The sequence below is a fragment of the Sinocyclocheilus anshuiensis genome, unplaced genomic scaffold, assembly GCF_001515605.1.
Source record: "Sinocyclocheilus anshuiensis isolate Anshui unplaced genomic scaffold, SAMN03320099.WGS_v1.1 scaffold1090, whole genome shotgun sequence".
Classification (NCBI taxonomy): Eukaryota; Metazoa; Chordata; class Actinopteri; order Cypriniformes; family Cyprinidae; genus Sinocyclocheilus; species Sinocyclocheilus anshuiensis.
The window spans coordinates 68,017-83,518 of NW_015537993.1; the positions used below are offsets into that span (position 1 = coordinate 68,017).

A 15,502-nucleotide genomic window follows, 5' to 3' on the forward strand; every position below is an offset into this window, starting at 1 on the left:
AACATACAGGCGTGTGAATCACCTAAACGAGTGTCGCGTCAGTCTTTTCGCATCATAGAAAAGCCTGAATTTTTTCTTAAAATAAACAATTTTATTCATAAATGTTTAAATCAACCCATTATGCTGGGCAATTTACTGGGTAAAATTAACCCAAAATGTGTTCTGTCCTATATTTACCCAGCACTTCAGTGTATTTTAAATTTCAGTGTATTTTTATATTTTAAACATAGAAGCGTCTCAATCAATATAGGAGGATGCTATTCGGGTGCGGTCCCCCTGACTTGTGGGGTCCCCCAAGGCTCTATTTTGTCCCCTTCATTGTTTTCTCTATATATGCTTCCTTTAGGCTCTATTTTCGAAAATCATGTACTATCATTGCTATGCAGACGATACTCAAATTTATTTGCTTGGTTTTTATATATACATGTTTTTATAAGTCTTTTTAGAACATTGTACAGCACACTGGTCAACTGTGGTTGATTTTAATTGTGCTTTATAAATAAACTGAGACTGAGACTGAGTCTGAGACTGAGCCCTTGGGTTAAAAATAACCCAAATTGGGTTGTTTTTAACCCAGTGTTTTTTAGTGTAAATTAATGTCAGCCATTTTTAAAGACCAAGGAGAGGGAGTGGTCATGGAAACCTCCAAACATTTATCTCTGAAAAACCCCGAATGTGCTCTTTCCAAGACATTCAGACTTAAAATGGTGACATGTAAGGTCTCAGAGAAATTCACTAAAATATAATATTCTCTACAGAGGACAAAACTCCATAGCTGTGAGTCAGGAGCATAGGCGACGCTAGGGAGTGGCTAGCAGGTGCTTCAGCACCCCCAAGAAAGACTAAAGCACCCCCATAGCACCCCCAAACATTTTTTCTGGAACCAATTTTATACAGCCTATATTGTAATTAATAAATAAATAATTTAAAACAACAAATGAAATAAAAATATTTTACTCATTACGTGTGTGCGTAGCTTATATGTGACGTGACGTGTCACGTGAATTAGCTACGCTTTTGCGCTTTTCATTAATGTATTATTAGCATTTCATTAAAAAAAATATGGAGCTGTTCCTTCTGCCAAGTAAGCGATCTCTTAATTATAATTTAGTTCCTAGTGAAAATGAGAACCTAAACGTATCTCGGCCCGAGGTTGAGAACAATTCAGATGTTGATTCTGGCACGGAGGATGCAGAGACGGCAGCTAATACAACTTCAAGTTCCATTCAAATTAGCAACACAAGGTCAAGTGTTAAGGGGCCTATGGATTTGAGCCAAAAACCAGATGAAGGACCAAGACGCCCTATTCGTAAATACCCAGCCCAGATGTTTGGAAACCAGCAAAGAAGCTTCCAGTCTGGATGGTTTGACCAATTTGATTGGCTGGAGTATTCTGTTGATAAGGATGCAGCAATTTGCTTTTCATGCAGAAATTTTGCAGCTGCGGTTGGCCATGCTTTCCGTCTAGAGCCAGTGTTCACAATTTCTGTATTCTTTTGAGTTTTAAAGCACACAATATTAGTGCTGCACACAAATGTTCTATGGAGGCATGGTGTGAATTTAAACAGTGGATGCAAGATGGCTCGAAAATGCTGAACATTATTGATAAGGGGCATTCTAAAGTGGTTGAAGAAAATCGGCATTATATGAAGGCTGTGGTGGAGAGTTTGCGCTACACAGCATGTCATGGCATTGCTCAGCATGGTCACAGAGAGGATGAGCAGTCAGCGAACAGCGGAAACTTTGTCGAACTCCTCAATGTCATCAGCATGTTTGACCAAACTGTTTCTAAAAAGATAGCTGACAATCCGTCAAATGCAAAATATACTCACTACGAAGAGCAAAATGAGATAATCGCTATTATGGCTGATATGGTTAGGAAGCAGATTAGCAATGAACTAAGGGATGCTGGTTATTTTGCGTTAATTGAAAGACGAGAGTAAAGACATCAGCACATGTTGAAAATGTTATGGAGGAGTTTTTAAACTTTACGCCAACTGATGGATTGGATGCGGATTCACTTCTACAGTGTATTAAAAGAACTCTCAGTCAATGCAACATTGATGTCAGCGCCTGCATCGAGCAATGCTATGACGGAGTGGCGGTGAAGGCGGGGTGTAACAACGGGGTGAAGGAAAAGTTCAGAAAATATGCATTATATGTACACTGTCATGCACATAGACTTTATCTTATTCTAGTGGACTGTGTATGAAATATCCAGCCTGCTGCTGAGTTTTGTGCAAATTGTGCAAATGCTCTACAATTTTTTTTTTCTGGTTCAGTGGTTCATGACCTTTTCAAGAAAAAAGAAAAGGAGCTTGATCCATCTGAACAGCCAGTCGAGTTAAAGAAACTTAATGAAACACGTTGGGCATGTCAGCACTCTGCATTATGGGCAATTAAAAAATCACTCCACTTTGCAGGATGTTCAGGTACAAATGAATGCGAGGCAAAAAACAGATGCAAGGCCAATGCAGGGGCTTATCGACCAACAGTTTGTTTTGCACCTCGTTTTATTTGAAGACATTTGAGTCACCAAATTTGCTTCAGACCAGCTGCAGTCACCCAATCTGGACATCTCTTCAGCAAGTGATCTGATCCAATCTGTTGTCACAGCACTATCTGAAAAACGTTCAGAGGAATACTGGAGCGACATATAAAACCGTGCAAATTAACTGTGTGGCAAGGTAGCATCGGGGAGCACACCACCACAAAGGAGAGATGCCCAACAAAGCCAGCGACTGAAGGACTTTATCGTTGAGGCTCCTATACACCGCGCTCACAGCTCTGATGATGATCTGCACACCGACTGCTTTTATCAAGTTGTTGACAGGCTGGTCAGCGAATTGATGAGTCGCTTCTCTAAAGATGCCGATGATGTGTTGATGGGGGTCTCAGCCCTCAGCCCACAACACAAGTCATTCTTAGACAAGAACTGTCTATTGCCCATGGCACAGTTTTATGGCATCACTGAAGAAAATTTAAACGCAGAGATGCACCAAGTCCGGCGTTTGCTTGAAAGAAAAACAAAACAAGGACACTCGATTAAAAACACTTCTGAATTGCTGCTACTTATGGAGCCATATAAAGATGTGTTTATGGACTTGCACATGACATCTGTGTCATGTCTCAGATGTTTAAAAACATATCTGAGAAGCAACTGTGGGGATGCCCGGAACAGCGACTTGGCACTTTTGGCCATCAATACACGAAGAGCGAAGGTCCCCCTGTCAGTGATCTCGCTATGGAATTCGCTGGCGCCGCCCCTGGTCAGGAGAATATGTAAGAAAACAGCTTTGGACTGTTCAAATTTATTCCACTGGACGAGTAAAGCAAAATTTCTCCAAATCTGATCCGAAAAAGAAACAAACTGGATGGCCTGAGGGTGAGTACATTTTCAGCAAATCTTCATTTTTGTGTGAACTATTCCTTTAAATAAAATTAATTGTCTACTTTGCATATGGGTTTTATACTGTATACCTTAACTATTTCCATATATATGATTTGCATTAATATTTTATTGCTAAGAATTATAGGTAATTCATGTTTTAAAATTATCACTTCTTTTTTTAAGTATTTCTTATCTGTGTTCAAATTCAAATTTTAAACTTTGTTTTTTCAATTTGTTACTTTCTATGTTAATTTTGTCATGATGTTCCATAATTATTCATTTCTATTTTTGAATTTGTGGAAGTTTAATTAATTAAGTTTTATTTTTCATTTGCTTCAAGGCTGTTTAACTTATTTTGGTCACTACATCATTTCTACACTTTTTTTGTGTTATTTTGTTGTTTTGATATCTTCACTATTATTCCAACACGTGGAAATATATAATAATAATAATAATAATAATAATAATAAATTATTATTAGTAGTTGTAATAGTTGTAGTAGTAGTAGTAGTAGTAGTAGTAGTAGTAAATGAGTAGCTTTGTCCATATTTTTGACTAGTTTTGTATACACAATAATGCATATAAGTGCTTTCCTTGGTGCTTGTTATTTTTGAAGGGCTGATCCCAATATTGTTTTGGCTTTTAAGTGTCCATCCTTTTATTTTGCAGATGTTGTTTGTCCTTGTCTAAGTGGATACTGTTGTGCAGGTAGCATACAAACTGAGCAGCAAGGCTAGAGGTTTCAAAAGCACTCTAAACATTATTCTAATGTAAATAGTGTAACTAACAACCTTACCTTCAACTCACCTGGGAGAATAATCAACCCTTACATGAGGCTCTTTTAAAGGGAACCCCCACCCCCAGATTTTGTGTCTCATTTACAACATTGGGTTATTTCTATTGACGGAAAGGGCTTCCTTTGAGTACATGGATCATTGGATATGGTCCATTTGACCTCTGTAGTCTGAAGTTGAAGCTCATTTACATTTGGAGGGGTTACACTGTGGATGCAGAAGATCTGTGTTTGTACTCTGCCAAAATTCCCCCCTTAAAACAAGAAAAACAAACTTAGCAAAACAGGTCTTGAAAACAATTACCAGTGGCATAAGCACAAAAATGTAATTCTTTAAAATATAATAGGCCTAAAGCAATACAAATAGAAAAGTTAAGCTTGATTGGCGCATTTCTCCATGGTTTTAGTTATCAATATTTTGATTAGAGACTAGCTATTTAGTTTCAATCATTCTTACTGCCACAGCCACACCCTGGAATCGGTTCCATGATTGCCCTGTGCATGCTCTCTCACAAGTCACACTGGATGCTAGTTAGGGGAGCATTTTGGGACACTTTATAACACCTAATGTGAGATACAGTCTTTAGCTGGCACATTGTACGTCAATAAGCAGTATGTCTCCTTGTTTGGCTGTGATTCTCGTGGCCTCACAGAGATTATTGCCTAGGACATCATTGATCCCTCCAAAAGAACTCTCAGTTAAGTCTTTTTGGATATTATTAACTGCTATGCATATTACCTTGTGTTCCCTTTTGAGGGGTTTTCTCAGTTTCATTCTTTTAGGTAATTCTCTTTTAACCGCATACCGAATGCGCTTATGAACTGTTTTGGGGAAAAGGATATAGGTTATTTGTCTTTGATTGTATTAACCTGAGAACGTTTACCTGTTTCTCGAAAATACTTACTTGTGAATACCTATCTGTTTGAAAATCTGCGAACGCTTACCTGTGTCTTATCATGCGAATACTTGTGCTGTAGTAGATTTTGAATCCTCATCTTGCCCGTTTTGCTTTCTGTTATTATTTGCCTGTTATTGTCAATAAAACTCCTGTGACTGGATTCTAACCATCCTGAGTACCATAACACTTACAAAGGCAATAGGCAGTACTAATTTCCTGAACCACAAATTACGTGTTCTTGAAACGATTTTTCTTTACATTCACCTACGTATAACTGTCTTATCTTCAGAGATATCTCACTTGTCAACTCATCTGAAATATTCTAGTAAAAAAGAAAATAAAAAATGCAAGGTTTTAAAGGTTATGAAAATAATTGTGCATATAAATGAATCCTTTTAATTCATATAAAAAATACAAAATTAAAATACTGAATAGGATGTTTGCAGTCTTAAATTTATTTGAATTGGGATGGAAAACAGGATGCAGAATTGCAAAGTGAATTTGATTATTAAAAAAAAAAGTAGAATTGAAGTCGAATGGCTGTTGTCACGAATCCGATCCATGAATTTCCATCCACTTGCCACCAGAGGTCGCCCTTCCATGATATTGACTCTCGCACCACACAGACTGTTACACATCACCCTGGACTACATTTCCCATGTTCCATTGCACTGATTACACTCACACCTGAAACCAATTACATGCTCACCTGACTGCTATTACACACACTATATAACACCTACCCTGATCCTGCCTTAGTCGCCGAGTATTGTTCTGTATTTTTCACTCTCCAAGTGTTAGCTGCCTTACCGAGCCATTCCGTGTTTTCTGTTTTAGTCCCGTGTATTGTTTTGCGTTTATCCCTGTTTAGCGGATAGCTACCTTACCGAGCCTGTTTAAGTTTTCATAGTTTTCTTAGTCTTGCCTTGTCTGTTTTCCTGGTCTCTGATTCACGCCACGTATCTTGGATTAACCCTTTGCTTGCTGTTTCTGACTCTGTTTGCCCCTGCCTGGACCTTTGCCTTCTACCTGGATTTATCTCTTGCCTTGCCTTCGATATACCTGTTTGCCATTGTCTGACCCATGCCTGTTAAAACCACGTCTCTTAATAAAAGCTTGCATATGGATCCGCATGTCTCTCATCTCATAACAGCTGTCATTTTTAAATCTATACACTCAGCATGTGGAGTTTTTCCACAAACAGTGGTTGTCATTAATAACTGAAATGCCATCAAAATTGTATTCAATTTAAATACATATTTTTGATAGAAGAACAAGAGTTCTTCCATGATATACACTTAATTTCCCAGATTGCTCTAAAGTACTCCAAATTATGTTTCTGTGTGATGTTATAAGATATTTTAAAACAATATATTTGTTGTGCAGAATGGCAAAATAACAATCTGATTGCAGTCTTAATGGTTTTGACAATATAACTTAGATTAGAGAAATGTGTCGAACCAAAAAAATTAATAAAAAGGCAAAAAATAATAATTCTTGCACACTATCCATACTTGCAAATGTATCAAAAATAGATTTATTCACAATATTTTGGTCCTATGACCGTCATCAGGCACCATATAGTCAATTCCCACACATGATGATGTCATCAAAAGTGTAGCCGGGCCATATACCTGCTAATTAAACAAAAGTGTGTACATACAGTGGGTACGGAAAGTATTCAGACCCCCTTAAATTTTTCACTCTTTGTTATATTGCAGCCATTTGCTAAAATCATTTAAGTTAATTTTTTTTAAAAATTAACTTAAATGATTTTAGCAAATGGCTGCAATATAACAAAGAGTGAAAAATTTAAGGGGGTCTGAATACTTTCCGTACCCACTGTATATCTCATACATCTCTGTCTTTGTCTCTCTTTCTCATAAGGTTGTCTTCACCACCTGCTCCCATAGCTTGAGTTCATACACAAATAATAGCTGCACCTCCTTGAGCTGTTGTCATGGCAACTGCACAAGACATTGTCAGAGGCAAGCAGAGATGCTATGGTACCCGAACATTATGATGTACATGGAATAAACTGTGCACAAGTGTGCTCCTGAGTACATCTTCATATGATGCAGCATGTGTTTGTAGCCACCACAACCAAGTTTAGTTCCTGTTTGTTTTTAACAGAAGCCCATAGGCCAGTTATACAGGGTTCTAAACAACATCCATTCATTTTGAAAAAAAAAAATATGAAAGCTGTAAAAAAAAAAAAAAAAAAGCCCCACCAAATGCCCCTGAAAAAAAGTACTGTCTATGGTAAAAGAAAGACAATAGCGCTCGTGTTCGTTTCTGCCTAGTGTCCAGAGAGCTTTCACGCTGTCCAGAGATATGTTCATTTTTCTTGTTTGGTGAAATGTTCATTAGGCTTTTCAATTGAATTTGGGCCAAATATAACTAATGATTTACCTGATTATTGTAGTTTAATTAATTTTAATTACATTTGTTGTGGATTAATTACTATTCTGGCATTCTAACTACTTGCAACTTTCAGGAACACAAATAAAGGCTTGTTCACATCAAGAACAATAACTGTAAAGATACATATAACACAGGGGTGTCCAAACTTGGTCCTGGAGGGCCGGTGTCCTGTAGAGTTTAGCTCCAACTTGTCTCATTAAACCTGCCTGGAAGTCTCTAGCATGCCTAGTAAGACCCTTGAATAGCTAGTTCATGTGTGTTTAATTAGGGTTGGAGCTAAACTCTGCAGGACACCAACCCTTCAGAGATTAGACACCCCTGATATAACACAATAATGTTCTGTTTATTATAAGTGTATGGAGCACTTACAGTATGTCATCTGCTGCTTTAAATGCTCAAGCAGGAAGGATTCTGGTTGTATGTCAATGTTTGTATTGTACATCAGCTAGAAAAAAAAAATGTTATGAAAGTGATTCCAATGACATTGTTCCTCTGTGCCGTTATAGATGTGAACTTTGCTTTATAGTGATTTGTATCTTTAGCGTTATTGTTATAGCTTTTGTTGTTGTTGTTAATAAATATTATAGCAGCTGATCTGTTACCTCTATCACTTATAATAGACTGAAAAATTGGTGGTTTAGTCTTATTTGCTTTCTTCCAAGGATGCACCTTAGTCTCCAAATGAAAAATTTGCATGAAATTATTCAAATCTGCATAAAATATGACACTTCACATAATTCCACAAAGTGGAAAGACAATTGTCTCACTCTGGTTAATTGTTTACTTGTTGCTTTGGATTTTGACCATCGAAAGCAATTTTGCAGATTGCGACCATTGAAATCAAACATTTAGGGTTGATGTTCTCTCAGTAACTACAGTTCCTAGGTCAGCCCTTTGTACAGTAGTTATTTTATCAGCAAATTTACTCAATAGTAAACTAGTGTCATGGTATAACAATTCACCAACCAATGGTGAAACCCTGTTTGAATCCATCTTTGATACCTTCAGTGTTCTCTCACTCCCTTTCACATCTCTGAATAGCAAAACCAGATCAATATTATATTTAAGACACGGAGGTTGTAAGCAGAGGTCACACAAAATGCACTTGAGCTAAAAGAACCAACTTCTTAGCTATGCTGAAACACATGGATTATACTTGACAAATTTTCTGAATATCATTGCTGTACTGTACATATTTAAAAAAAATAAATACAAATAAAAAGTGACAAAAAAAAAAAAGAAAAAAATCAGCCAAAAAAATTTAGCTGGATCTTTTTTCAGAACTATCTTCACTTTTCTGAACTATTTTTGCAGTGATTTTTTTTTTCTTGTTTTTACTTCTTTAAAATGCTATAATTGTAGCTATAATGTTTCTATATTTAAATAATGAAAGCAGACTTAGAGTGGACTCAAATGCTTTCTTGACAAATTCAGCAGGCACTAAGCAGTAAAATTAAAGCCTTTAAGATTTTTGCAACGCATTACTTTAAGTTTTTATTTGATCAAATGAGAAGTATGCCTTACATAACACATAACACTGGCATTCATAAAGTGTGTGAAGATTGTGAAATTGAATGATTGTCTTTAAATTGATTCTAAAGAAACAGCATTACCTGCACTCTGCATAACAGTTTTGATCAGCATTTTGTTGCTCATTTTCCATTTTCATTTCTTAATTTTACATACAGCAAATAAATTGAAACTCAAAAACAGACCTAGAACATTCCAAACAACCTTAAGCATCCATTTTGGGGAAAAAAAAGGGCAATGCAACATTTGATTTGTACCATATACATTTTTCAGTTGTGGTTCACAGATGCAGCTGTATCAAACATCTACATGTCCGTTTAGAAAAGTAACGGTGCTATTAAATGACCACAAAAAGCTATGACACTCCATAAAGAGATTGTGAAATCCTTCCAAAGCACTTTGATTTGAATAAACAAATCCACAGTTACTGAGCTGGTGCTTTGTTTCAGGTGGACATCTAAAAGCTATCTCTGGGTAGAGAACTCTGTCACAGTTTGGAAGCAGTCAATAAAGATTTACTCAAGTCTTTTGCTTCTCCAGCTGTTCTCACACGTTCATAACCCAGGATTGCCATTGCATGATGGCAGTACTCCTCCACTTGTTTTATCTGTTGAATACTCAACACTGTTCTCCATGCACTGGCCGCCTGTGTCGCGTTCCTGGCAGACACAATAAATGGCTTTGAGGAAGAGCTTGTGCCATTCGTCATGTTAAGAGCAAAAGACTTGATGTCAAGGTTGGCACTGAGATTAGCAAATTGGTAAACATTCCGGAGTGTTTTGACAGGGTTTTCCACCAGATCCTCATAGCGCACCGCCAGGTATTTCCCTTTCAGCCAGCCGGGCGGATTTAAGGCAGTCCTCAGGCTCCTGTACGTCCGATCACATATCACCTCCATAGCCCCAACCGAATGGTAATCTGCTCCGTCCTTTTTGCTAATTTTGTGGCCAGGATCCACAAAGGGTATCCGACGGAGTTTGGGATCCCTGCTTCGGACCACCTGTAAGTTCTCACGAATCAACCCGTGCCTCGATTTGATCCTGGAGTTGGCCACGGCTCTGGGATCCCGCACAAGGTGAATCACCTTGAGATCCAGAGACGGATCCTCCATAAGGGGTGCCAAAACATTGACATCCAGAACCCGGACCCCTTTTATGACTATAGTGTTGTACTTAAGGCATTCTTCCTCTAAGAGCCTGAGGCTTTGTTGAGGACATTTTTTGCACACTTTGTCATCCACCATCCCAACCACTTCTTTCCTATAAGCAGAGCAAAGAGGATACGAGCAGATGACTTTATTAAGTGTGGCCCCAAAAAGTCCAAGGGAGGTGAGGTTTTTGCCCCCAGGGCTGTTGTAGAGCTGAAAAACTGAAAGATCACAGCGGTACAGCGAGCTTAGCATGTCCCTTGCTGCTCCCTGTAAGGACACAGCATCACCCGGGTACAGCTTTTGCCAGATGTGCCACATTGGTTCATACAGAAAGAAAACATCTGGGTGTTGATTAAATAGCTCTCCGAAAAAGGATGAGCCAGACCTCCATGTGGTCAAAACATAGACGAGCTGTCTCTTCTTAGCAAGAGATGGTCTGTAAAGGAACCGAATGTCTGACCTGCCCTGATATGGAGTGCTTCTCATCTGGAGATTACACTGTTGAGGTTCTTTAGTCCACCTGTAGTTAGCCAAGTTCAGCATGGTGAGAATTAACAGCAGAAAATACGCTATAAACAGTACAATTCTTTTTCTCCGCAACACTTTCATTACGATTCCAGGCTGGGTGATTATTTTTGTGGGATGATTCCGATATGTTTTGAGATTTCTGCCATAAACACCATTCTTTTCCCCTAGTGCATGCAACTGAAGTTGTAGGAACTGGTTGCTTCGCATCTGTTGGAGGATACAGTGGCTTTGAACCACTCAGTCACACTGGATGAGCAACTGCACACACGTTATCAATTCAATTGGTGTTTTCATGCAAGCAAACTTTGTTCTTAATGAAAACCTGAATGCGATCTCCTCGTTTGCCGACAAACATTCAATATCCATCACATCCACAGTCCAATCGCGTGCAGTGCTGAATGTAGCCTTACTGCAGTACGCAGAATCTCCCCTCAGTCCTCAGGAAAATATGCGAACGCTCACAATATCATATCCGTGTGTACGTCCATCAATAGCGATCGTTAGAGAAATCCTTTTAGCATCGATTGCCTATAATGTGACTCCTGCGGAGGTGGAGAACCACTACAGCAGCGGAATAGACATCATTAATATATTATAACTGCGTCAGCGTTGTAAATGCGGTCAGGATGCATTCATTACTCTGCAAACATCTTGTTTTCCAGTCGCGTGTCGTTATGCGCGTCTGTTTTAGCCGATGTGGCGTCTGTCTCCGGCTTCAACTGTACTGAACTGACTCAGTCTCGGTCTGGGGTAGCCTAATAAAGACCCTCCCCTTCTCCACAGCCAGTGGAAATGCACCGGTGCTTTCGCCACTTCAAACTCCCCCCACCACATTATGTCAGTGAACAACAAAACAGTCGAGATGACTGAACACAGCAAGTGCGGTTCTGAAATACGTAAAAACTGCACAATAGTGTCGCTTAAAAACTGGGAATTAGATAACTGGGTGGGGTAAAATGCTCCCAGTCTGACAAAGCAATTTGGTTTATATATTTACAGCTAAATAAGAGTTCATGCAGTTTTAGCTTAAAATTTAAAAGAATATAATCAATAATACAATTACATTATATGTATTTGTTGTATACAACAATACAAAATTATAATCGCCTATTTTAAAAATATTGTTAGCTGGTGCTAACTGGCTAGCTAACTAGCTGATGCTAACGTGAGGTAATTTTTAAATATAAAGTCCAAATATTGTTATTCAACCAAGTAGTTAGAATACATTTGATGGAAAAACAAAGGATTTGATGTTCAGAAAAGTAAAGGGCAATCTAAAGCTGTAGTCCATACACAGGCATGAGGTCATACACAGGACAGTCAGTCCAAAGAGTAACAAACAGGGCAGAACACTAAATCAAAACCAGGAAACAAGGCAAAAATCAAACCATGACACAGGAACCAGAAAACTCAGAGAAGCAGTTTGACAACAAACAAGACTAAGCACTGAATGACTGAGGGACAGGGTATATATAGGCAGAGACAAAAGAGTTAACCAGTAACAGGTGGGAACAATCAGGTCTAATGAGTCTGGGCAAAGCTGTGCTTGGTATAAACTATAATCTGCAGTAAGAGAAACAGTATTGTAGTATGCTATTCTGAACATAGCCAAAGTAAAACATTATTCAGAATGTACAATTTTCTTTCCTGGTTTATCAGTCAAAAATTGTGTCAATATCAGTGTTGTTATTGTCTGGGCAAAGGATAATGGGACATGTAGTTTGTGAGGGAGAAACAGTCTGGGCTGGAGTGCCCTCTGGAGGAGCTCATTGGCACTCCAGCTGGTGAACCTGACAGATATATTGTTATATTATATTCACTGACTGTGAATCACAAAATGTTCCAATAGTATTCCTGTAGGGAATTGATTCCAAAATTCAAATGTATTTTGAATTTTTGGCTAATTTTTCAAATGAATTAAATTGCAAAATGCCAAAACAAATGCAGGCAGTTGCAGGCATTTAAACTTAATAATATAAGATAGTATTTAAACCAAACAGAATACATTTGTCAGTTTATTCATTATTTATCAAGTTTAATGACCACCAAGTAAGCTACTTGTTAAATGACCACATACTTTTCATTCCACTAATGTTAATCAATACAATTCAACTTCAATAAGAAATTACTTAATTACTCAGAACTAGATATCTGCAATTTTTAAATTATTCTTTTATTTTATTTATTTATTTATTTAGTTTGCTCCTACTGAAGGAAGCAAACAGGTTAACAAAACCTGGGGATATGATTGGAATAGAATACGTAACTCATATATTTTGAATGAATGAATGAATGAATGAGCAGTATGAACAGTATTTATAATTCCACAATAAATATTCAATGCAATGCAATGCAATCAGTCTGACAGATTAATTATGAGAAACATCACTAGGGTGGATGGTCTGATTTGATAAAAGTGGCCTGAAAAGTATTGGGTCTAAGTTGTTTGATTGCCAATTTGTCTTGAATTTGTAATCACTCAAATTAAGTTTGCAATAAAAATGACATACTATTTCACACACGCTTATTGTTCGCAATTGGTTTCTATCACACTTCCACTGCACCCTATTCTTATAGTTACAAGCTGTGCTTGGTATAAACTATAATCTGCAGTAAGAGAAACAGTATATTAGTATGCTAATCTGAACATAGCCAAAGTAAAACATTATTCACAATGTACAATTTTCTTTCCTGGTTTATCAGTCAAAAATTGTGTCAATATCAGTGTTGTTATACTAAATATCCACACTTTTAAAATGCTGCTTGTTCAATCAAATATGAGGACTGGAATTATATGTTGTATAACCATAATTGTAGAATGATAATTATACAAAATTGTAGAATCAAATTTAAAGGGCCTAATAATGTTAGAGAACAACAGCACTTATTGACTGATTCATTTTTTGCAGAGCAGAGTGCATTCTTCTGCTATTCACCTTCATTAGAAATATGAAAGTAACTGTTGTATCAAATATAGCCATTTTACATTACAGTATGCCACACTGTAAAAAAAAAAAAAAAAAAAAAAAAAACACAAAAGTTACGGACTGCAGCTTTAACAAAATGTTGGAAGGGAAAAGTTGAACTAAGTTTCTTGCTTAGGCTTAGTTGAGAAGACATATTATATAAGTCTGCAAAACATATATTTTAAAAACATTAAATGAAGGGTTATTTTCAAATCCAGTCAACATTCAGAATGCTAATGTTGACTAAATTAATAAATACAAATCCAGCCAATATTGAGATCATTCCGCATGTGCGCCAGCCTGAGTGACTTCGCGGGTTTCAGGAGACATGTAGACAGCAGCCGCCATTTTGTCAAGTTCACGTGTCAGGTAAGTGCCTAAATAAATGTAATTTTTTTAAAATTAAATTTATGGACAAAATCGTACAACATATTCAATGTTTTTGAGTGGATATTTAGAAGTGTTTTAGAAGTTACATGTCCAAAGAAATGTGAAGTTAAATATACATCAAGTTCATGCATCAGGTAAATAGCACTGAATAAATATTTGTATTTAGACTGAATTTATCAAAACATATTAAAAAGGTGTAAACATTTTATTCAAAATGTACTGTATTTATACACAAACGTACAACATATATCCACATAAAAACATTGAATAAGCGTTTTATAAATGATATGTGTGAGGGAAATGAACTGTTTAAAGGGGTTGATGTTGCTAAAAATAACATTATTTGGTGTATTTGGTGTAATGAAACTTTTTGGAAGGCCAAACAAAGTTTCACTTTCACAACGAAACACACAACGTCACACACGGCGGGCTTGAGTGAGCGGCGGCGGGCGGGCTTGAGTGAGGAACGGCCGGTGGGCTTGAGAACGGCGCGGCCAGTGGATTCGACGAAGGAGAAGCCGGCAGGCTTGCGGCAACCACATGTGACGACCCCGGGCTGGACTCCGCTTCGTCCACGGTGAAAGCCATCCGTGGATCTACAGCACAAAGTTGTAGTATTTCCTCAGCGACCAGCACGGATCAGCTCCAGGCATGACGAAGCAGATATCGTCCTCTTCTTTTATAAAGAATATCTCTTTGGATTTGAGACTTTAGTCTTTGCAACTTTACAGATCTTCTTTATGCACCAAGAGATTGTAACACTCCAAAGAGAAAGGAAAAATTTAAATCGCATCATATGGCCCCTTTAAGTTAAGGGAACGTGGTCTTTCACCTTGTTTAATCCATACAACATTTAATGTCAAAAGCTGTATTACTATAATGTTTTTAGGTTTAATTTTGGCATGTTGTATGATATTTTTTGTGTTTCCATTAAGTGAAAAGATGGCATGAAGAGAGTACGCGGTCTTTCTCTCTTTATAAGCCATGTTGATGCTTAATTTTAATAAACACGACTAACCGAAATCTTGTCTCAAAATTTCGAAATCTCGTAATGTAAACCACAGTAATAATCTTATTTTAAGCAAATAAAACAAACTTTTTCAAATGTCCTGTGAAGTTAAAAGAAGACATTAAACGTGATTAACAACCAGCTATGATGATATGGCACTCATTTTCAAACAGGGCGAATTCCTAATGGCGTTTTTGGCCTCGTGCAGGGGTGCCGTAATGGGGGGAAGGTGAGGACAATTCCAAGGGCCCGACAAGGGAGAGAGGGCCCGGAATGCAAATTTGAAACCCCCCAGGGTAGGGTAGACCTATAATATGAAATGTACATGTTCTGTTACAAATCCTTGCAACAAAGGAACATAGTCAGCATCTATGCTCCCTGTGTTGTGCGATGGATTATGAGATTTTGTGTGTGTGTGTGTG

General features: G+C 37.6%; 1 protein-coding gene across 1 annotated transcript; it reads right to left on the minus strand.

Annotated features, from left to right (window-relative positions):
* Positions 1-9,050: 9,050 nt before the first annotated feature.
* LOC107675126 (carbohydrate sulfotransferase 2-like) lies at positions 9,051-11,212 on the minus strand. The gene has a single exon (XM_016469355.1). It carries the CDS (start codon positions 10,920-10,922, stop codon positions 9,525-9,527), a length of 1,398 nt encoding a protein of 465 aa, XP_016324841.1. The 5' UTR covers positions 10,923-11,212; the 3' UTR covers positions 9,051-9,524.
* Between the last annotated feature and the right edge of the window lie 4,290 nt (positions 11,213-15,502).